The 22,781-nt window shown below is 40.5% G+C and overlaps 1 protein-coding gene across 1 annotated transcript in view; it reads right to left on the bottom strand.

Moving 5' to 3' along the window:
- The window catches only part of SHPRH (SNF2 histone linker PHD RING helicase), a 135,145-nt gene that overhangs the window by 90,621 nt on the left and 21,743 nt on the right, over positions 1-22,781 (bottom strand). The window contains exons 6-14 of the mRNA XM_019527077.1: positions 21,434-21,539; positions 20,035-20,291; positions 18,871-19,566; positions 15,088-15,339; positions 12,550-12,628; positions 10,433-10,596; positions 10,088-10,344; positions 5,501-5,622; positions 1,591-1,679 (exon numbers count right to left, since the gene is read on the bottom strand). Of these exons, the coding sequence (XP_019382622.1) occupies positions 1,591-1,679; positions 5,501-5,622; positions 10,088-10,344; positions 10,433-10,596; positions 12,550-12,628; positions 15,088-15,339; positions 18,871-19,566; positions 20,035-20,291; positions 21,434-21,539 (2,022 nt within the window). The remainder of the gene's footprint in view (positions 1-1,590; positions 1,680-5,500; positions 5,623-10,087; positions 10,345-10,432; positions 10,597-12,549; positions 12,629-15,087; positions 15,340-18,870; positions 19,567-20,034; positions 20,292-21,433; positions 21,540-22,781) is intronic.

Below are 22,781 nucleotides of genomic sequence, written 5' to 3'. Positions count from 1 at the left end.
ATCAAGGCCCCACCCCACCCTGAATGCTTGATTTAGCATGCAGGTCCATGATGGCCACTGGGCCCCTACCCACTTGAGGGGCATCCCACGGGCCATATGACATACTGTTGAGGGCTGAATCTGGCCCACAGACCTAGGGCTGAGCTCCCCTGATCTAAAATATTGGTGTTCAACCTTTGTTTTTAAAAAACAAGTGAAACAAATCTTAAAAGCAGAAATAGGCCAAGAGCTACAAAGAAAAACATTATAGTTCTATAATTTGTCATACCCTAATAGGAAGCATTTAAACTATATTAGAAAAGAAAAGATACATTTTTAGTTATCCCAGTCTTATTAATACAAAATAAAAAGTTCAAGATTCTGTAGTATTATTTTATAAAAATAATTAAATTTGCTAAGGGCCTGTTGTGCATGACAAAGGAGGCAGTGAAACTGTCCACACTGGGCTGGAGTGAGGTCAAGGGGTGAGGTGCCCAGCTCAGTGCCCTATTCAGCAGCTGGGATTGAGGTTGATGAGCCATCAGCTTGTATTAATTTATAAGGAGCTGTTTGGCTTCCAGATTCTTAATGTTGGTGGAAGATGGTGGGATCTCAAGCCTGTGGGAAAAGAGGACACCTTGAGATTGCCTAGCTGGCATCACTGAACCTTGCCTCCCTGAGCTTTCCAATGCCATACTTCTATCACAGTGGGTGTAAGATCATGCTCTGTCCCAGAGCAGTGGGACTTTCTCTGAAATAAACATTGTTTCTTTCTTCAGGTGCTGTAACAGTGTGGTGCCTGCGTGGGTCACCCAAGGGTGGGTCTCTACAGCCTTTCCCCTTCCAGGTGCAAAGTTTCCACATGGCTCTGAAGTGCAGAAGCTGAGCCATTGTTGCTGTTTGCCTCCCCCTCCCCTTTTTCTCCACTGAGAACCCTGAGCAACCCTGATCTAAAACAATACTTCAATTCTTTTGGTGGCCACAAGCACTAAGAAAACAATTAGTAAACTAGCCAATTACACTGGCCACTACAAGATATGCAAACATGTCATAGTTCTAACACAAAAAGTAGATCTAAATTACCCTTGTCAAACACGTCTTTGAAAATGTCATTAGGAGTACCTGTTCTTTCTATAGATATACATGCATAGGATTCTAAAGGTCTTTTCTTTTTTCCTGTTCTTTTAGAAATAACATTTCTTGCCAGAACAAAAATCTGATTTCCCTACATTTGGTTGTACTTACATTAATACAGAAGCCATCATGGCTTCCTTCTATTTACTTCTGCCTACAAGCCAGCACCAGGAAGGCAACAGTCATATGCCAAACTTGAGGAATAAGCTTGTTAAATTTTAGAGCAGAACAGCAGGTGGAGCTCTCACTTAATGCTTTAGAGAATTATTAAACATTACAAACCCTTTGGGGCCAATTTTACAAAGATATTTAGGTGGACAGTTCTCATAGATCATAAAGAACATACTACCAGTATCACTTTGTAAATCAACTGTGAAAAACAGTTGCATCAAAATTTTGCTGGAACCCAAGATGTGCAAGAAGAAAAAGCTGGAAAATTTACTTAAAAAATGCCATTGAATCTGAACACGTACTTACTTGTAAGGAATCTGTTTTGAGCTTTTCTTTGTGCTCTTCAGAAGAACGCAACACCTCTCTGTACAACTCTGCAGCCAATGCATATTCACCTAAAGAATTAAAAGCTATTTATATCCAACACGGGATTTTTGTTTCCAAATAGATAGGAGTGGCCATCACCTGAAATTTGTGTAGGATATTTTCAGAAGACTATTTTCATGTGCTTTTAAAATTATTTTTATTTTTAAAAAATCTATTAAAGCACATCAGATAAAGTATCATTTATACCTGTAGGCCTCCCTAGGCCCAAGTTGACACTGCCCTATATGAAAGTTCAATGTGGAAAATAAGTTTGTAAGACTGGTATCAGAGTACGATGTTTGTGCCTTCCAGGGCAAACAGTCTGATTTCAAGTTAAGTGTGAGGTTTTTTTGCAACTGTCTGTTGGAAGACTCAAAGTCAAGCAGGATTTTGCAGGTCATTTTGTTTGCATTTACATGTGCCCATGAAGTTCAAATTTTCCATTAAGACAAACTGAGGGGCTTGTTACAAGGTAACTTTAGGCAGCTTCTGGAGCTCTTAACCCCTGGACTGGCTATACATTAACAACTTTAAGTGGCTTGAAATGCTTGTTATTTGGCTTAAAGTTATGCCACACCAGGGCTAGATTATCTCTAGCCCGCCTAAATTTGCTCCTAATTAGGTCCATTACGGTGTGGCCACTCCACACAGCTATACCACCCAAGCTGAAGTCTTCCCATATCCCAGGATGCAGTGGCCCCTCCAGAGTCAGGGCAACATGGATACCCGGGAGCAGCAGGGGCAGAGCCAGCACCACAGCCCTGGACCACCTGGCAGCCATGGTGCCTCTCAGACTGGCTCACTGCTCCAAATGCCCAGGACAGACTTGGGCCACAGTTCCCAGACCAGGATCAGGAGGTAGGGGCAGGACCAGCTTGCTGTTCCCACTGGGCATAGCTAGTGCCACAGTCCTAGAGCTTGCTCACTCTGCTCATGCCCAACTACCTGGGAACATGAACAGGGTGGGGCAGAGGGACACGTGGTACAGGAATTTCCCACCCCCACAGGGTTTGGGAAGTGGCCAAGTGACACAGCCAACCAGCTGGTGGCCAGACCCTTTATAGCCTGGCAGAGCATGGGGTCAGAGGGAACCAGCCTCAGGCTGCCATCCTGCAATCACTGAGCTCCACCATGCTCCAGCTGCCCGCAGGTGAAGGACAGGCAGAGATGGTTTTCTGCCTTAAGGTGTAACTGCTCCACTAAGATGAACAACACTAAGCCAATTAACATTTGTGCAGCTTACAGCATAAGGTATAACAAGGCCCTGAATCTTCTACAACATATTGCACTGGTGTAATGAAGAATCTGTCTTGATAGTACATCTTATCTCACAGTTCAGTTTACCCTCCCACAAAACTTAACTCGGTACTTTGAAACCTGACAACAAAAACAGGAGAAAGAAAAGCAGGACTGGCAGAAATGGGGTGTCGCAGACCAAATCAAGAATTCAGCACCACCCAACCCAACCAAAAAACACATATCTGAGCTGCAGTCAAGTCTCTCGATCCCAGATAGGCCTCATCAGCCATTCTGGGACACAGAGATAAGACAATAATGGAAGATGATCATCCCCCACTGTGAGGGATTGCCAAAGAAGAAACCAACAGCAAAACATTTAAGAAAAGGTTAATTTGGATAAGCAGATATGACTGCACAGGCACAAAAATCAGACTTGTTAATGTAAGGTACCACTTTCATGATCAATTTTCAGAGAAAAACTATGGTTGTATGACCACATGCACTTCAATACAGAAATAAATTGCAAAATTTATTCATGTTTGCATGGCCCCTGAGAACAAATGGAAGATGTATCTAACAAATAACTGAATGAATAGCTTGGAAAAACTCAACAAGAGTGGTGGCCCATATGACATAAATAATGGAGGCCTGGACAGAAGAAAATGAAATCACTTTTTCATTTTCAAATACCTAGAAAAGTGCTATTTGAACCAGAGGTTTTGATATTTTATATTAATTCTGAGTTGCTAGCAGTATTAAAAAAATGCTTGTGAAGGGTATAGAACCATATACCTGGCCTAGGGAAATAATTAATGTTTGTACTTCTTCGCATTTTTTCTTTAAAAAAAGAGGTAATTCATTATTGCAATGTGTTTATTGTATATGAAGTGCCCGCTTCCTTTTCTGGTCAGGACCAGAAGCCACTGCAAACTGTTCATTTCAAATCTATTCAATGAAGATGAGAAGGGTTGTGATGAACCCACTCTTCCTATTGGCCAAGTTACAGGGAAGGCAGCTCATCTTGTTAAACTTTTCTTTGAATGACTGAACATAAGCTGACAAGACTGTTTCATTCAGCTACTTAACTAAAAATGATTTATATTATTTGACCTGCAAGAAACTATTAAGTATTACATTAAACATTTCAGAGTTGGTGGGATGACACCTAATCAACAGATGCAAATGGGAAGGCATTTCCATTTAACAAACTCCATGTGTTTTCATAATCTTATTTCTCCTCCATGTGTTTTCATAATCTTATTTCTCCTAGTTTTTCCTTATCCTGTATTATTTTTCCTTATTTTTTTAAATTTCTTGTAGAATTTACAAAAAAAACTGCTCTGTTTCAACTAGAAACTAACTGCCATTAACACAATTGCCATTTATATGCTAATACTTCTTCAACTAAACAGCAATTGCTGAAGTAACATAATAACTTCTTGCATTTCTTACCATCTTCTGTATAGACAGCAACTGCTTTAGATCTGCGGGTAAAATGGGGTCATCGCTGCCACCTTTTGTATCTTCAACTTTAGGTCTTGCTACCCGACACCACTAGCACAGTGGTTCTCAACTTTTTCAGACTCAAGGCATCCCTTGTTAGGCTCAAAGCACCCTCTCCATATCTTTTGTGAACTGAACACCACCCCGTTTAAAAGCTAATTTATTACTGTGCTCACCTCTTTGCAGAGGCCTAGGCAGCAGGAAGAGGGGAACTGCCACGCAGGGAAAACCTGACCATGCCCTTATCTCCTCCCAGCTCCCTTATCTGCTCATATTTCCTGTGCCATCCCTCAAAGGATCTTGTGGCACCCTAGCTGAGAATCACTCGTCTAGCATTTCTCAGAAGTATTACAAAAGTTTCCATAATTTATAGAATATTCAAAGCACAACACAATGTCACCTTACCTTTGAGTTTTACATGGTGTTTTTAAAACCAACATAAGCTTCAAAAACACATTTCATAGAAAGTATGAAACAAGACACAATAACATAGCTACATTCAAAGGACAGGCCAAAGATTTACATTATCTTCAGATAAGCAGAAAAAGAGACTAGAAGTAAAAAGCAAATGAAAAATGTTCCTGATAAGTTAAGCACCATACATACTTTCTAAACTATTTCGCTTCTTGCCAGTGACAGTTTTGAAGTTCTGCTATCCACAGAAAACCTTTGATAAAAAAATCCACTATCACAAGCTTAACAAAGGTGGAGAAAAAGTGGATCTAATTCACCTCATTCTCATCAATTTTCCAGATGTGCAACTAAACTATCTTTAATGGTGTTACACCTGAATTTCACCAATGTAATAGCAGAATTAGATTCTTTTTGTATTCCTTTTACCCTCTCTGGATGAATCTAAACTGTCAAAAGAATGCTGTCAAATAAGACAATGAATAGCCTCCAAGAACAGCACCTCTTCCTTTCCTATCAGTCAGGAGGAAATGTGTTGGTGCTTCAGATGCTGCCTGCGTGCTGCTCAAATTTTATGAGTCTATTTTACATTTCTCCCTTGAATCAGTGAACTGGCCATTTTTCCGAAAAGTTAGCTAAATTCTTACCTAGCCCATTAGAAGATGTCAAGTAATACACTCTAGCAATCTGCTTTTACCTTTAATGATATGGATACCAGCTAAGCCATTAAGGGCACACACTAGTTGTCGATGTGCTTCCTCACACTCTGTTCGACATTTCTTCTGCAGCGATGTTAGTAGTTCCTCCATGGTCATAGTGCTGAAATAAGAATTAGATGAATCAAACTCAAAATAAAACACAATACTCTGCAAGCAGTATCCTACAGTCTACATTAAAGACTGCAGGAATCATAGAAAAGTAGAGCTAGAAGGGATGTCACAAGGTCATCTAGTCCAGCCCATTGCTCAAGGAAGGTTCATCCCTCACTAAACCATTCAACCCAAGTGTCTGTCTAACTTGTTTTTGTAAGCTTCCAAGGATGCAGATTCCACAACGTCTCTGGGTAGCCTGTCCCAATGCCTGATCACTCTCATACTCAGAAATTTCCTTCTAATCTCTAACCTAAATTTCTCCTGCTGCAGCTTGAGGCCATTGCTTGTAGTCCTGTCCCCTGCAGTGACAGAGAAAAGCTCATCTTCATCTAACCTATAATTACCCTTCAGGGATTTGAAATGACCCCTCAGTCTTCTCTTCTTTACTCAGTAACCCTTAGATCTTTCGGCTTTTCCTCGTAAGTCTCATCTCCTAGGCCCCTGATTGTTTTTGTTGCCCTGCACTGGACTCTTTTCAAACTGTCCACATTCTTTTTGAAATGTGGGGCTCAAAACTGGACACAGTATTCCAGGTGAGGCCTCACTAGTGCTGAATAGAGCAAAAGAATCACATCCCTTGATCAGCAAGCGATACTCCTGTTAATACAACCCAGTGTGTTGTTGGCCTTTTTTGCAACACAAGCATACTGTTGGCTCATATTGGCTTACGGTTCACTACAACTCCCAGGTTCTTCTCTGAAGTACTGTAGCCTAGCCAGTGATTTCCCAATCTGTATTTCTGCATGCACTTACTCTGTCCTAAATGTAAGGCTTTGTACTTCTCTATGCTGAATCTCATCTAACTGATTGCAAACCATTTCTCTAATCCAGGTCATTTTGAATCCCAGCCATGACCTCTAGAGTGTCTGCAATTCCACCCAACTTGATGTCAGCCACACATTTGTGAAGTGTGCACTTGATGCCATCATCCAAATAATTAATGAAGATATTAAACAATATCAGGCCCGGGACAGACCCCTAGGGAATCCCACTCAATGCCTCCTTCCAACTAGATACAGAACCACTGAGAACTACTTACTGAGCAGGATGATCCAACTAGTTATGTATCCATTTTACAGTACGTTAATCTAGTCTGTATTTCCTTAGCTAGCTAATAAGAATTTTATGGGAGACCATGCCAAGAGTGTTGCTAAAGCCAAGATATACCATGTCCACTGGGCCCCCCTCATCCAATGATCCTGTCACTTTATCACAGAAGGAAATCAATTTGGTCAGATCACATTATCCACAACTAATATCATGCAAATATACAAATTTGCTGCACAGTAAGTATTTTGTGTAAAACAGCTTTTCCTTGATCTGTATATATATAGGGCCTGTGTCAGGAAAGTGGAAGGTAAATACCTCAGCTCTTTGTGAAAATTAGACCTGTCAGAGGATTCCAATGTCATGAACTGCATTCTGCCCTACATACAGAACAATAGTTTCCAAGCCCCTATATTGCAATTGCCATTCCTACAGAGAAAGAACCTACACATAAATATTTATAAAAACATTTTCTCTCAAAGACCAATTATTTCAGTAGCATGACAGACCTCTACCAGTCTCTCATGGGCCAGAAAGAAGGTGCTATCGTAAAGGTACCTTGACTTTGGAGCTAACAAGACCAGTACTGCCACTGTACTAAGCACAGTACAAATGAGTAACAGGCAACAGTCCATGCCCCAGAGACTTTTTAATACGTCTTTTCTAACACAGGTAGAGATCAAAGAGATGCAACTTTGGATGGGATTCAGTTAGCAGGCAATTAGCTCAAAAGAGAGTGGAATGCAGGGAAGGTAAGAAGAAGCAGTCAGGAAACAAAGAGAGCATAAATTCTTGGAGTGAGGCTGAGATGAAAAGTCCAGGCAGGAAAAAGGACTGACATAGGCAACAATCTGCATGAGGTGAACATAACCCAAATGAAAACTATACAAAGCAGTCTGATGTCATCAGTGCTCAACAGTCCAAGCCAAGGTGGCTTCCTTACCAAATTGTTTCTCTAGCCCATGGGGCTGGGCCCTACTTGAAATTGTTGTTACCCATTGCCACACATTTTGGAGGAGAGTATGTGCTTCACTGGGTCCCTGTACTATGGAAGGAAACTGTACTTGCGTGCATGCATGCGAATACAGTGGAGGGGAAAAGGTAGCATTATTGCCCAGTCTAGATTCAGGGTCTGTTGGAGGGAGGACTACCCTTCACTGGGTCCCCATCTTTTCCTCTCTGCTGCAATACCAACTGAAGTTCCTTTGCATTTCTTCCTGTGAGATAAAGTTTCAATGCTTGTACAGTCATTCCAGTAGAAAAAGCAGGCATGCTATCAGCTTAAAACTAAAATCATACAAAGCTAAAAAGTTTCTCAGCTGTACTATAGCAAATATGAATACAGCCTGCTGCACCTTGCTTTTCCAAGTTCTATAAAGTTTTTATTTTCAAAATCAAGAATTACAAAGAACTTGTTTAAAAGCAAGCCACACAACCATCCTTTTGCTACTACTAATTAACTTCAAGAGCAATTCCTGATTTTAAATTTTAGAAAAATCTAATAGTTTTCCTGTAAAAAGGGCTACATATTTACAAAATAGACAGCCTTCCTGCTACCTTTACCCAATAAAGAAAATTAATGCTATCTACCCCAGAATATATTAAAATGTAGTTTCCTTGCTTCAGTACAATTCTCCTATTCATCGGTTTTTTGGCACAAAATTCTTTATCTATTTACAAGTACATAAACGAGGCCAGGAGTCAAGTCTTCTATTTATTCTGGGAATGGTCCATCTTTGCAGATAGGACTGGCTCAAAAGAAAATATATAAACAGCAACTGGAAACAGCTTTTCCTTAAACACAATGTTTTTAGAGGGAATTGGTTTTTCACTGGTGGTCTTCGACTGCAGTTGCTATGCTGCTATCACCCATCAACATCCCAAAGAAATTCAATATCTGTGCTCAGGCAGTCGAAGTACACTCAAGAGCACAGTTTGTATGTTAAACTTGTACGCCACTGGAACACTGGGCAGCATTCAAAGATCAGCAAGGTACAAGCTGGTGAGAATTTTTCCCATCTTCCACTTCACTACTTCCACACTTTAAAGAGTATCAAGGCAAGAAAATACAAGAGATTGCCTACTGCTGCAGCTGTTCAAGTAGACACTGGCATTGTTTCCAGTTGCACTGGCACAATTTAACACTGAAGGTACTCTGCATGAGAGGAGGACACAGAAAGTAACAGACATATCAGAGGTGGAGAGAACAGAAAACAATACAACAAAAATGCAGAAGTACATTCACAGCAAAGTCTACTTTCAATTTTGTGCATCCTATAGCACCAAAGATTAAAAAATGTAGCAGACAGTGTTCAGTTGTTCCAATGGAAGTATTCACAGATTGTTAGGGGCTGGAAAGGATCTCTCAGATCATTGAGTCCAGCCCCACTCTAGGTAAAAAGACAGCTGGGGTCAAGTGACTCCAGAGAGGCGACTGTCCACTCTCCTGTATGCAAGTATGTACCTACATACTTGCTCTCTAGTAGTTGCCTCTAACTGAAGCAGGAGCACTTGCTCTGTGGGGAGTATTATCAACCCTTTTTGGCTAAAGAGAGGTTTGCAACAATGGCTTAGTGGGGCACATGGCAAGATATTGAGAAGTATGTGTACATGAAAGCAGGCAAACAGCTTTTGAACAGTTAATCATATTTTAAGTAAGTTTATTACCACCAGATTCAAAGTGGTGTGTTTTTTAAAAACCTTTTGTGTGCTAGTCAGACACTTTGTGCATTGTTCTTTCAGAAAATAAATCTTAGGAGTTAGATGATACTCCTAGGGTAGACTCCTTCCAAGTTAAGTTTCATTTCTCAAGTTTCAGTTCTCAGCTCTACTACAATGGGGGCCAACCCTTTTGGCAGGCATGCCACTCCAATCTCCTGCCTGATCTGCTGCTCTGCTTTCTGCTTGCTGCCAAATCTGTCACTGTGTTCCCTACTCCCTTCTTTATCTACTGTATGCCACACAGAGAGGCAATCTATGTGCCACAGATTGGCCACCCTTTCTGGACTACATGTCAATGTTTTTACTGTAAACACTTAACTTGTGATATTTTTCTACCTGTCTTAAAACATGGAAAAATCTCAGTTTAGTTTCTCATGGCAAATTTGACACCTCTGCTACTATTCTGCCCCAGTATTGCACCCAGGAATTGTTAGAAATAAACAACCCTGTTGATCCTGCTGAGCTTCCAATACAGCTTGATGTAGCTTGGCATCAGGTAACTCAATATACAGATATAATTCTTTTCCTGTTTAAACAGTATTCACTATTGATCCTGCACCATTAGAGTCAGAGTTTTGCCTCTGACTTCAGTAGACATGGGAACAAACCCCCAATGACCAAATGAAGTAGGGATAAAAATTCACCTTTTCTGTAATGGCAAGAATTCCCCACGGACAGCCTGTGGATGACAGCAAGCCTGTCTCAGCCGCAACAAAGGGTACAAAATGGAAGTGACCGTCCTTCTATCCAAACTGCTAAGCTTAAGAGTCCAATCAGAAATTTTGCGGAGTTTTACCAACGCATCCTGGCAGCACACCTCATGCTGGCGATGATAGAAGTGTCTCTCCACAGGAGAAAAGTGAAGCCAGTGAACATTCTCTGTCTGAGGGGGTATTTGAATCTGAAAAAATATATAAATACAGTAATATGCAAATAATGTTCCTGGAGAAAGCACTGTTTACAAACAATATTTTTCAAAGGTTGTTTACTTGGTCAATCACGTCCTTCTTTGCTGACCTCCACATTATCTTGGCAATGAGGCTGTAGAGAGGCTGAGGATTTTTCCTACAGTAAGGTCGATACAAAAGCTGATCCCACCAATATTTGACCCAGTAAGGATCAACTCCAAGAAAAAGAACTAACCCGTATAGATCTGACAAAAGAAAAACATATTAGAATGAGAATGTCTTCACTGCTAAAATCATCAATTCAAGAGTAACATCACTAGATATGAAATACCTAAATTCTTTATACCATAAGGGTAAATTCAGTTCATCATTCTTTAGCGGTGTTAAGAAATTAAGTGCTAGGTTCCCGCCTGTTTTGTAGGGACATAAAATATCCTCCAATTCTCTGCATAAAGATTTTGAATTTGTCCAAGAATATCATTAAAATCACAAATGCTGCTCACCACCACTGTTTTGACTCCAGATGATCATTACCCCAGACCTAACTGAATTCAGATAAGTTTCACACTTGTGAAAACATTTTAATATTCAGACAAAGGCATTAAAAGACTTTCAATAATAAGTACTCTACCAGAATTGGCAAATTTAGTTTTCTCTTCAGGGACCCAGTTTAGCAGTTTATCCCTTTTCAGGACTTTGCTTAAGTATATAAGCATGCATTTAAACCTAGCAGAAGACTGTGGGAATTAAACATGCTCTTAAGTGCTTTGGTTAACTGGGTCCTGGAAAAAAAATGCAGGCAAGTATGGTAGTATGTTAAGGATGTTTAGAGTTCTATGTTTTCTCTCTCCTGTTGAGAAAATAATTGACCCAATCTATCATGTTTGCTGGCAATAAATATAGTCACCTCCTTCTGCAGATTTTTTTCGAAATTTCTTTAATTATACATTCTTACGGTTGATCAATATATTACTAAACCCACTCAGAGTGCATCATGGATTAATCCCCAGTACTGACATTTTTCAGAATTTGAGGCCTAGTTCACAAATGCACACAGGAAAATATACGAGTTTAAGACCCAAAAAATTGCCTCGGTGTCCTTGCGTGGCAACACATACTGCTGTGCCCATCAGTATTATGCCAAATGGAATTGCTTCTTCCTCTTTGCCTGCTTGAAAGCTGCCTAGAGAAACCATCCACTCTGTGAATTGTGGAAAAAAGATAAAAGGGTCCAGTTTGCAGGGACAGTGGCAATAAGACTGATTTTACCACTTCTACAGTCTTAATTTGGAATCTTATTTTGGTACAATACTTATGAAAGGAGTGATAACAATGGAGTTATATAAAAGTGAAGGATGATCCTTATATTCCTGCCTAGGATGTTACTGGTCCATGTGAGGCAAATCCAAAAAAGACTTGGTAAGATGTAGAGTAGTTCCAATGGCCACATTTGAGATCTGAAAGGTTTCTCTAATGGTGGCAGATTGCCACACTCTGCAAGGAAAGGTCTCAGATCCCTTTTTGTTCACTCATTGTGGGAACCTGAGATGCAAACCTGAGCTTGCATTAACTCATATGGCTGCTTGAGTTCCAGCCTGTGAGAGGAAGCATAAAAGTCCAAGTCATAAAATCATTTCACCTACCAAAATTTATGCCTACATCTCAATTCTAATCTTAGTAACAGGCAACTAGGCTTTATTTACAGGTTTCAGGTTCGAGTCTTTCACTTTCAGGAGGCCCAATGCCTTCTACGGCAAAAGATCAGGGTTAAGGACTTGCATTTTGTATGATATCTAATCCATAGTTTGTGCATAAATGGTACTATTAGGTGAGCTCTACCAATATTGTTTAAAGACACAATTTAGGCCAGTAGATATCAGGGTGTTTTTTGTTTTGTTTTTTTTAAATCATAGGTTAAGTAATGTTGAGGCCAAAATACTTTATAAAACAATTCAATTTGTCAGGTATAAACCTGAAAGCAGCACACAGCAACTTGTAAATTAAGACTAACAACAGAAATTTCTGTTAGAACTACCTCTCATTCTTTTTCTTTCTTTCAGGTGAATATCTGGATACAGTGTAAACATTTTCTTCCCTACAAATTGTAAAGCAGTAGAAACTGCAACTCCTTCAAACCACTACATATTTTTGCAAAAAAAAAAAAAGCTACACGTATTACATTGCTATGCAAAGTTCACCTTCTAATCCTCGTTGCACAGGAGTGCCGCTGACACACCAGCGGTTGATTCCACTCAAACGAAGTGCCATTTCAGCAGCCTAATGAAAGGAGACAGGAAAACAATTAAAAAACATGAGAAAACCAGAGGGCCAGAAAAAGAGATCATTTTCTTTTGAAGAACGATGCCCATATGTTTCAGCTTTATAAAGCCCTTCTTAACCAGGTGCCTATAGAGAGCTTCAATCAACAGAACGTTTTCATTGTTTGAAAAAAGGTGGACAAGAAGGTTTTGTGCCTGGGCTAATGAAGGAGGGTGAAGGTGTCTTGCAATGGCTCGGGAATTACTGAGTCAACAGCTGGAAACAAATAGGGCTAGGCACATGTGTGCAGACACCCAAATGTACATGAGCTCCCCTCAGCTCTCCCTGCACCCCTTCCCCCGCCCGAGTCCTTGGCACATGGCCGAGCTGGCAGGAGCCGTGCCAGTCCGCTCCAGCTGCACCCATATAGCCTAAACCAGTGTGTGAGAACACAGAGTGGCACTAGTCCGGCATTGTGCCAGGACCTCAGGGTGGGGAGAAGGGTGTAGAGAGAAAGGAGAAGGGGTTTGGGAGCCAGGGGTTATCTAGGCCTAGCCAAGCCAGTGTTGGACTGTGTTCCCCGCCTCCCCCTGCACCCCCCTGCCTGCCCTGAGCCCCTGGCATGCAGCCAGGCAGGTGCAGTGCTATGTTCCTGCGCACAACTTTGGGCCACGTGGGTACAGCTGGAGGTGGCTGGTGTGGCTCCTGCCCAACCCAGCTACATACTTGGGTTCATGCAGAAGCCGTGCCATCTGCTCCATCTGTGCTCACGTGGTGCAGCCCAAAGCAGTGGGTGGGAACACAGCATGGCATGTTAGCAGCACCTGTGCCCCTGCCAGGCCCTGGCTGGCTTGGCAAGGCCTGGGTTACCAGCAGCTCCTGGCCCTCTTCCCCACCAGGGGGCAGAATCATACCTGAGCTTTGACTCTCACTGGGTGCTGGGCTGTCTGGTCTGCAAATAGCTGCAGGGTCGAAGCAGCACACAGAAAACACTGCAAGGCAGAAGCCCGCCCACAAAACTCAGTGACCCCTGCCTTGGAGTGTACAGTGGGGGCTGGCAGGTAAGCCAGGCTGGGGAGGGGTTCCCTGGTCACTGGAGCTGAACCTGCTGTTGCTGCTGCATTCGGCTATGGCATGGGAAAAGGAGAAAGGCAAGACGCACCAAAACCCGGGTAGCTGCAAGATGGATACACTTCTTCAGAAGAGCAGCCACAGACCAGGTAGAATCCCTTGGTGGGCTGGATTCAGCCTACGGGCAGCATTTTACCCACCCCTAGTTTAAGCCCTGCTTTGGACTTGTGAATAGGTAAACATATACTTGGGTCATTTGGGCTGGGGAAACAAAAAGGTGCTAGCAACATCACTGCCTGGTGTGCCCACACCAGGGCCAACTAGGCTTGGGCAGACCTTTGACCTTTCAGCTAATTCAGAGAAATCCTATCTTTAACACAATAAACATTTACAAATTTTGGTCTGAGAAACATGTTCCTGTGTGGGCAAGAATGGCAGCACTTCCCTACTTGTAAAAGGAAAGAACTGATTCATGAAGAGCAATACATCTGACAGCTACCTACCTAGGAAATATGATCTTGGCTCTCTTTCCTTCCAGCTGCTAACTACCAATAAATAGACTGCTAGAATTACATTGGGTATTTCTTGGACCTAAAAAGCAATTCCTATATTTGCCACACCAACATTAAAAAACCATGAATGGAAACAGGAAGGAGACACTCTAATAAAACATGGACCACATTTTGAAAAAGTGCCAATAACACTACACAATGGAAAACTAATAAGGCCGATACAGACACATAAACACCCCTTCCATCAGACTGGTTAATCTTTTAAAAATGAAACTGTCACCTGAGAACTGGTAGGATCTATGATCACAGATCTAATTCAAACTGGATAAAGCATCTGAGACAAAAGAAGGCAGTGACAGTGCACACGTGCATAAAAACAGTAAAAACTGTTACTTAAATAGCATTTTCTCCTTATCTTCAGCTACAAGGTGAAAAAAAATTAAAGCAACCTCCCTCTGCAAACTGTTGAGAAAAAAAGTCAGCCTGTTGTATAGTGCTACTTTAACTTCTTCATCCAAAGGAAATATTTATGCCTCTGAACCATGTCACAGAACAGGGTCGTGCCTTGCTTGAAACTGTCAAACACCATATCTGACATGATGACCCAGGTCTTTAAACTGTCACTATAGATTATGTTAAACACTTTTTGAGCCAGATATTTTTCACAGTCTGCCCAAATTCTGACAGGGAAAAATATAATAGTAAATATCTCTAAGGGAAAGTAAACTATCCATCACTTCTGAAGAACAAACTACAAGGACAAATTATTTATGTGCAATACATATTAAGACCAAAAAAACAGCAGCTGTACGGTACTTTTTGTCTAAATCAAAAAAAATAAGTTTATCAAATTTTCTCAAGTTCAATACAGACATGCCCTGGATATTCCCTTACCTTTGCTGTAGTGCATTCAACCATCTGTGCTTCATCTAGGCATATCCTCCACCACTCCACCGCTACTAAGGGGCTTGGGATAGCCATATACCGCTTCTGGTTCCTGAAACGGCGTCCATCTTCACTGTTGCTGTGAGGGATGTCCACGTAGTTTAGTTCAGTGCGTAGGACATCATATGTGGTGATGACTATTTCCTGTTCTGCCAACATATGAGGCTGCAAGAATCCATGTTTCTTCACGCCTTGATATACCTACATGAATTTATACATACAAGCAAAAGGACAAAGAATGAAGAGACATCCACATCTGAAAAAAGAAAAGTTCCCCACATTAAGTAATGTCATTTTGTAAAATCTGTACTCAAACATATTTTATTTACTTATATAAAATGTGAAGGCAACAATGTTTCTGAGTATTTCTTCCTAGAGAAAAAAAAGATAGGTTTCAATATTTCAGATGACAGTTGTGTATGCAACCACATCAAGAAAAAAGCCACTTAAAATATGTACTCTCTGCCTCCCTTCTAGCAGATGTGTTATGCTTTTTGGTTTGTTTCTGACACTAAAGAATATCATGGAAGAGTAGGCAAAGATTGCAGCATACAATCAATTTAAGGTAGGCATGTCAAAGATCTGGCCCATGAAAACCTACTGACTGGTCACGGTGATGATGCTTGTCAGTCTCAGAATGGACCCTCACACTGGATGTGATGCATGCTGGATCAGCCTTGCATATGCTGCATGCAATGTAGGGCCAATGCACTGCAGACCCGTGCTGGTCTACAATGTGTGCTGCACATGGTGCAAGTGCTGAGACTGCCCAACATACTGGACTGATTTGGCCTATCCATGGTCTGGCCCTGCACAATTGTTGCAGATAACAGAGCCAAGTGAGTTTGACGCTCCTCATTTACAGAATCAAGGTATGGGCTACACTGTTATTTCTAATCTCAAATGAGATCTCTGAGCAGAATCAGTGAAAAAAGAGAAACAGATATGAAAAATGGCGGCTTGCACATCAACAGTACGTACATTTTCTGTAATGGCTTTCTATCAGAAATGCCAGAAGTCTGACAAGAAAAACAGCTTTGTCATTTATAGCAGAATGCATCTGTCCCTCTTTTACCTCAACATTTTTAATGCAATCCCTTTGAAGCATACAAAAGCTTATAGTAAGTGCATATGTTAAATAAAACCGTGTAATTAATATACTTGTATATGCTAAAATTTTACATCTGAAGCAAAATGTAGTAAAAATTGTAAACCTTAATCTTTTCTTTATGTATATTTTGAATACCTTAAGATACTAACAGTCATGTTTCAGATGGTGTAGAATTTAACAAATACCATCCACGAGTGTAAAAATGCACAAACATGTGGTTGCCCACAAAGATTTTTAGATACCTAATATTAAAGCAATTAGCAATTTTTGCTAAAGATGTGCACCTATTACGTGCTTTCTTTCCCCATCATATCACCAAGTATATTCCACTTCTTCATTATTCCTACTAAGATCCAATTCAAAACTGCAGATTCACCATTTACTTAACAGTTTTCTGAAAATCTACTGTCATTACTCCCACCCATATATGTAGGCACCAACATCCCTCCTATAACCTCCTCTGGGCTTTAACTCCAATTATAACTATGTACAAGACATCCTAGTTAGCACTTTCCCCACTTCTCTACCTAGAGAAATTAACTTATTTTCAAACCTCATCTTAAAACAAGCTTTGTCCCTTCCCTTGCCCCTGTTCTTTTCTCATTCTAGAATGCTTTAATCAGCAACTTTATGTAAAGTAACTGTATACAATTCTATAAACACAATTTTTTTTAATCTTTGTTTCCTGTAGGGTATACTATGCTATATTCCAAAAACCTTTATTTTGCAAAAACAGGCATCAAAGATTAAAAACTCGTAATTAGTACAAATCACTCAAAAAGGGGAACAAGTTAATGAAACCTTAATTTGTTTCCCATGTACAAATTATGACAGTCTTAAAAATCCATGAGCATGTAACATTCCCCCCTCTCCCCTCCATTTTCCTCCTCCCTGGGTTCCTGTCTGGAGCAAAAACAAGTCTCATTCAACCTGAAGAAATAATTGCAATTAAGTTTTGCTGAGCCTTTGCAGTCCTAGGACCAACAATTATTAGCTGTGGTTACTGGATATATGAAATTCAGTTGGCCCACAGAAACTACGAGAAGCTAGAGCAGGGGCAGGCAATTATTTTGGGCAGAGGGCCGCTTAGTGAGTTTTGGCAAGCCATCAAGGGCTGCATGACAAGCAACCCAGGGCAGATAAATATTAATTTTCTAAATTTTTTAGGGGCCCCGTGGGCCAGATAGAATGGCCTGGCAGGCTACATCTGGCCCCCGGGCTGCATTTTGCCCACCCCTGAGCTACAGCATGCTCACTGCAGCTAGTGTTTGGTAAAGTTAGCTGCCAAACTAAAAACATCCACTAAGCTTGTGAGAAAAGTTTTCAGAGGTTTACAGTAGCTACATCTGCATGACCTCTCACAAAACAGCAAGTATGCTGTGCAGTTCACCCTCCTGACAAAAGTCCATGCTTCAAAATATGGCAAGTGGAGATAAGGGTGGCAGAACTCCTTAGTAAATCTGATGCAAGAGTATCTTCTTTACTTTTTTTTTTAAAACATGGAAAACTATTTTTCCTAGCCTTGTTTTCAGAAGTGAGTGAACTGTTTTAGCTGTAATTTCAAAACAAACAAACAAAAAACCCTACAGAAATTCCATTTGGGATAGGTACCATCCTGAATCGTTTAATGTTAGAAAAGTTTTAAGCAACTGAAAACAGAAACTTAACATCAAAAACACTCCCTAACCTTAACTACGGGAAATGCAACTTGAGCCACTTATGATAATGCCTACTGTACAGAGCCACTTGGGATAATTTTCATGAAAGCTGTTGCAAAAATAAGTTTTCAGTCCTATAAAGACTTACTTTAATACATGGACAGTTCTTTTGATTTCAGTGGTAATCTTTACATGTGAATATCTTTTGACTTTGCAGGTTTGAGAGTCTATAATTGAGTTGTTAAATATAGTTAATAATTCATTTAGGTGTGCTAGTTATTATGTTATTGGAATGCTCGTTTGTATGCACATGACAGTAGAGTTTACTGGTACAGCTGCTAGGAACCAAATAAAAAAAGTAACATAAAAGATTTCCAGATAAGCCACATCCTGGCAAGTGTATGAGAGGCAAGACCTGAGCTATTAGTTGAGAAGTTGCTGCTTTCAGGTACCATCCAAGTTAAAAGACTCTTTCTGTCACAGTTGGAAATCAGAAGTACACCACACAAATGAAAAGGTCACTCTCTAGAGAGAAATGGGAAGCAGCTGAGGGAGCTGTTCATAGAGGACAACCAGGCAGGCACAGAAACAGAATTTGCTGGGGGGTCTAAACCAGGCTCTCCACTTCATGGCAGTAATACTGTTTACGTGAGAGATAAGCATGTAGCTCTCTTTCATGTCCTACTTTGTTTCTACTGTTCCAAACAATAAATGAAATAGGCATAAAGATCACAAGCTGATGAAAAAGAAGACTTGCAGGTAACTGAACAAGTCAGGTAAGCACAGTTAAACCACAGGCTGCTGTAGCCCAAGACCCAGTCTAATTATGGGGATGCTACCCCAGAAGGGGTCAGGGCACAAAACTTTATATTCCTGGGGAGGCACTCAGACAACAGAGAAGGGGTGAGGAGGAAGACAGCCCTAAACCATAGTATAATTTTCCAGAATACAAAATCACCCTACCAGGACTCGAAGGGAAGATGATCTCACATGCCTGTTGATCTCATCCACCCACTGATGACAGATAGAACTTGGAGAGATTATCAGAGTTGCTCCTGTGGAAACTGGTTTCATTGCTACTAAGCAATGAGGACAGTAAAAGGGCTTGACCTTCAAGTTTTCTTCTTTGTAGTTTACACACTCAGCATGTTGCCACAGGTGGCACTTCAGGCACTGCACACGGGCCTTACAATCAATCAACCCAAGTTCACCACAAATGCATTCAAAACGGTAGTCAGAAGTATTGAACGGATATATGGAACTGGCATGCTGTACACCACTGCTGACTTGCTCTTGGGAGCCTGAGCACTGGCCCTCCGAGAAGTTTTGCTGGACTTCATCATCGTCTGATTTTTTAGGTATACTAATAACAGTAGAATTGGTGGTGTCACTGGACACAAGGAGGTTTCCTTGCAAGTCAGACTCTAGGTCTATAACTTTTGGAGAATTTTGTTCTTTGATGCAGGTTTTATGACCCGTCTCAGACTTTCTATTATTTCTGGTAGTTGCACAATAGTCATGCTCCTCTGGAGTGATGTTGCCAAACTGTGGTGATTTAAGGACATTTTCAGTGGCTGCTTTCCTACTCGCCAAATCTTTGGTTTGAGTTTTAGCATCAGGCAAACATTTCTTCTGAATCCTTTCAGACCTCTTTGTTACCTATAAAAATAAAATAAAAAAAAATCACTGTCAGATATTTTTTTTGCTCTTTTGTGAAGAAGTATAACTACACCAAACTAAATTATAAACATTTCATATATTTTCTGATTTGGAAAGTTTTGTTTACAGTGTTTTCCACAGAACTTCTTGATTGTAATAATAAGGCAACTGCCAACCCTTCCAACAATGTTTGCCTTTTTTACCATTCAAAGTCTTTAGTCTCCATACTTGACCTACATTAGTTCCATCCCCTTCTTATCCATTTGGGATGTCCATATACAGTAACTTTTAATTTCTATTTTCACAGTAAATGCTTCAATTTTTTCCCCCTAAAAATAAACTAAATACCTTGAGTCTAGCACTCACAGACAACACTTCGAATTGTATCACTATTGTGACAGCATACAAGTAGCAAAGCTAAACATCCTATGCAACATCTGCCTTAACAGCTATTTCAACACAGTTTACCTGCTCTTTGTTTTTTTCTCGCCTTTTCTGTTCCTTGTAATTCTTCCCTAACTTGAAAGATCCAGCCAATCCATGGCCTTTGACCTGTTCTACTACTTGGTCTGCAATTAGTTTCTCCAAAGTCCTTTTAAGAAGCCTTCGATTTCTCTGTATATCATACTTGTATATGGCACTAATATACTTAAATATTGCAATGATGGAAGCTCCTTTCTTCACATTCATTTCTTTCACAGCTGTTAATATCATCACTCGTAAACCTACGTGCAAAAAACAAAAAAACCCCAGTTCAAATACAGTAAAAAGTTACATAGAAGAAAACACTTAAATAAGAGATTTAAAACACAGTATTATCTGCAAGTGGATTAGAAAGCTGCAAAAGAAACTAAGGTCTGGCAATATAGTTAGCAGTGACAGCAGCTGTTATGCTCAGGCTTGTCTCGCAGGCCATTACTTTTCAGTCAAGACATTCAATACTAATCAAGAGTACACATAACAGAAATATAACAATCAACTTTAGGCCCCCTCTACCTGTGCACGTAAAGGTATGATGGGATCTAATGCACGATTCACATAATCATGCGTTAGATCCCATCATACCTTATTGCTAGTGCAGGGGAAGTCTGATTCTGGGCTCCCCGTGCAGCAGCAAGAAGCAAGCTCTCCTGGCTGGGAGCCCCTGCACCACAGTTGAGGGGCTCCCAGCCATGAGGGTGCCCCTGTAGCAATCCTCTGGCCCTACAGGTTGGGATGGAATTGCCCCTGCAGCGATCTTTTGGCCCGAGGGGTTTCCTGCATCCCATAGCCATACGGATAGTGCCAGCCACAATCCCCAGGGTCCAGGGGTTTCACATGCCCTTGAACCCTAGGAATCATGGCAGCTGCAATCCCCAGGGCTCGGGGATTTCACTCATTCCTGAGCCCTGGGATCACAGTTGCCTTGATCTCTAGGGCGTGGCGGTTTCATGCCAGGCATGGTGCGCCGCTCTGGTTGGGAGCCCCGTCACCTGGATGATGGGGCTCCCAGTCATAGGAGAGATACTGCTACACGTGCAAATTAAAGCTTGATAACAAACAGGTATACAGTTAGAACACATTTTCAAGGTCTACCTTTATAGACAGTTAGAACTTTTTATGGCGTAATAGCTATTTTGCATGTGTAGCTGGTCTCCAGTTAAATGTACAATACCTGTAACAGTTAGAGGGGGAGCCAGTAACACAGAATGTGCAAATAAGGTACTTGGCCAAATAAAGCATCAATCAAATTGCTCCATTTTATACAGTCAAGAACAATCTTTGAGCTCCTGCCAAACTGCCAATAGTGTACTCAACAAGAAAAGTTTAGATCTTTCAGATGTAAGCATGTTATAAACAAACATTATGCCTCTCCAAAAATACTTACTGGGATACTGTATTTTTTCCTTCAATTTAAGCTCTATTTTCTTTGCTCTTTTCTTTTTGCTTCCTTCATTAGGTTGGGGTGGAACAAAGAAGTTCACTAGTTTACCCTAATGCAAACAATATTCAATAATGTCACAGACACCAACATAATAGTTTTATAAAATTAGTTTTTTCAGTTAGTGGACTAACAACAGAATAAGTACACACCATCAACTGGAGAGATAAAAGTATTTATTTAAGAAAAATGAAACATTTTATGTTTCATAGTAATCAATAACCCCATAAAATACTGTTAAAAAGTAAAAAAATATATACTTATCCCATAACTGAAGTTCTTTTGAGATATGCAGTAGACATATTCAGTAAACATGCCCTGAACAGAGTCTTTAGGGGCAGTAGCACCCTAGTACCTATTCACATCCTTTACCACTGAAGAAAGATAGAATTGCAAGACTTTGTAACTGCAAAAACATATGCACGTCTACAGATATAGGCAGAAAACACATCTTGAAGAACTCCAATTACAGTTAGGTATAAGTCTTGTGCATAGAAAATTCTACTCACGGTGACTAACTGATCTAAGGAGGTAGACGCCTGGTGTCTAGCTAAAGAAAAACTGCAAGAAATCTCTGCCAAAAGCAGCATCAAACCTTGATGTTTCCATGAAAGTATCTTTTGTAAAAAAGTATGAGATGACACCTCTCCCCCATGCCTGCCTTGCAGATGTCTGAAATGAGAACGTTTTTACAAAGAAGCTGAATAAACTGCCTACACACTACTAGAGCACACCTAATTTGAAATGGAGAGATCTAGACTAGTTATGTCACAATGATCTTAACAAAACACAAAACCCATCTGGACAGTCTCCGAGTTGATATCAGCTGATCACTTCATCTATAAAAGGTACAAACAAGGCACTTGCTCCAAAAAACACCTGAAAATAAAAGTCTAAATTTAGGGACAGTGAAGGAATGTATGAAACCTCCTGGATCTTCAATCCCAGACCCCTGAAACTGGAGAAAACTGAATTGTGTAATTTATATATTCTGTTTACAAACATCCAACTCTTGAAAAACTGTTCCAAACCCCCCCTTCTCCCCCGACACAAAACTCTCACTTCTCTGATGGTTGAAAACTATTCTAGTTTCCAGCCTAAATTTATTTACAGTTCATTTACCCCATCTGCTATTGTGCCAGTATTGTTCTTTAATTAGTTATTGATTTTTCAAACTAATAAATCACTAATGTTCATAGGTCTTTTGTCCTGTTTTTTAATCTTAAAATAATGAACTGTCCTGCAGAACATAAATACAGTCATGCACAATCCTTGTTAAAAGAAACTTCCATTA

Source organism: Gavialis gangeticus, unplaced genomic scaffold, assembly GCF_001723915.1.
Source record: "Gavialis gangeticus isolate Ggan-Ray unplaced genomic scaffold, GavGan_comp1, whole genome shotgun sequence".
In the NCBI taxonomy this organism is placed as follows: Eukaryota; Metazoa; Chordata; order Crocodylia; family Gavialidae; genus Gavialis; species Gavialis gangeticus.
The sequence above is the reverse complement of the archived record's forward strand: the minus strand, read 5'-3'. Positions and strand labels throughout refer to the sequence as shown.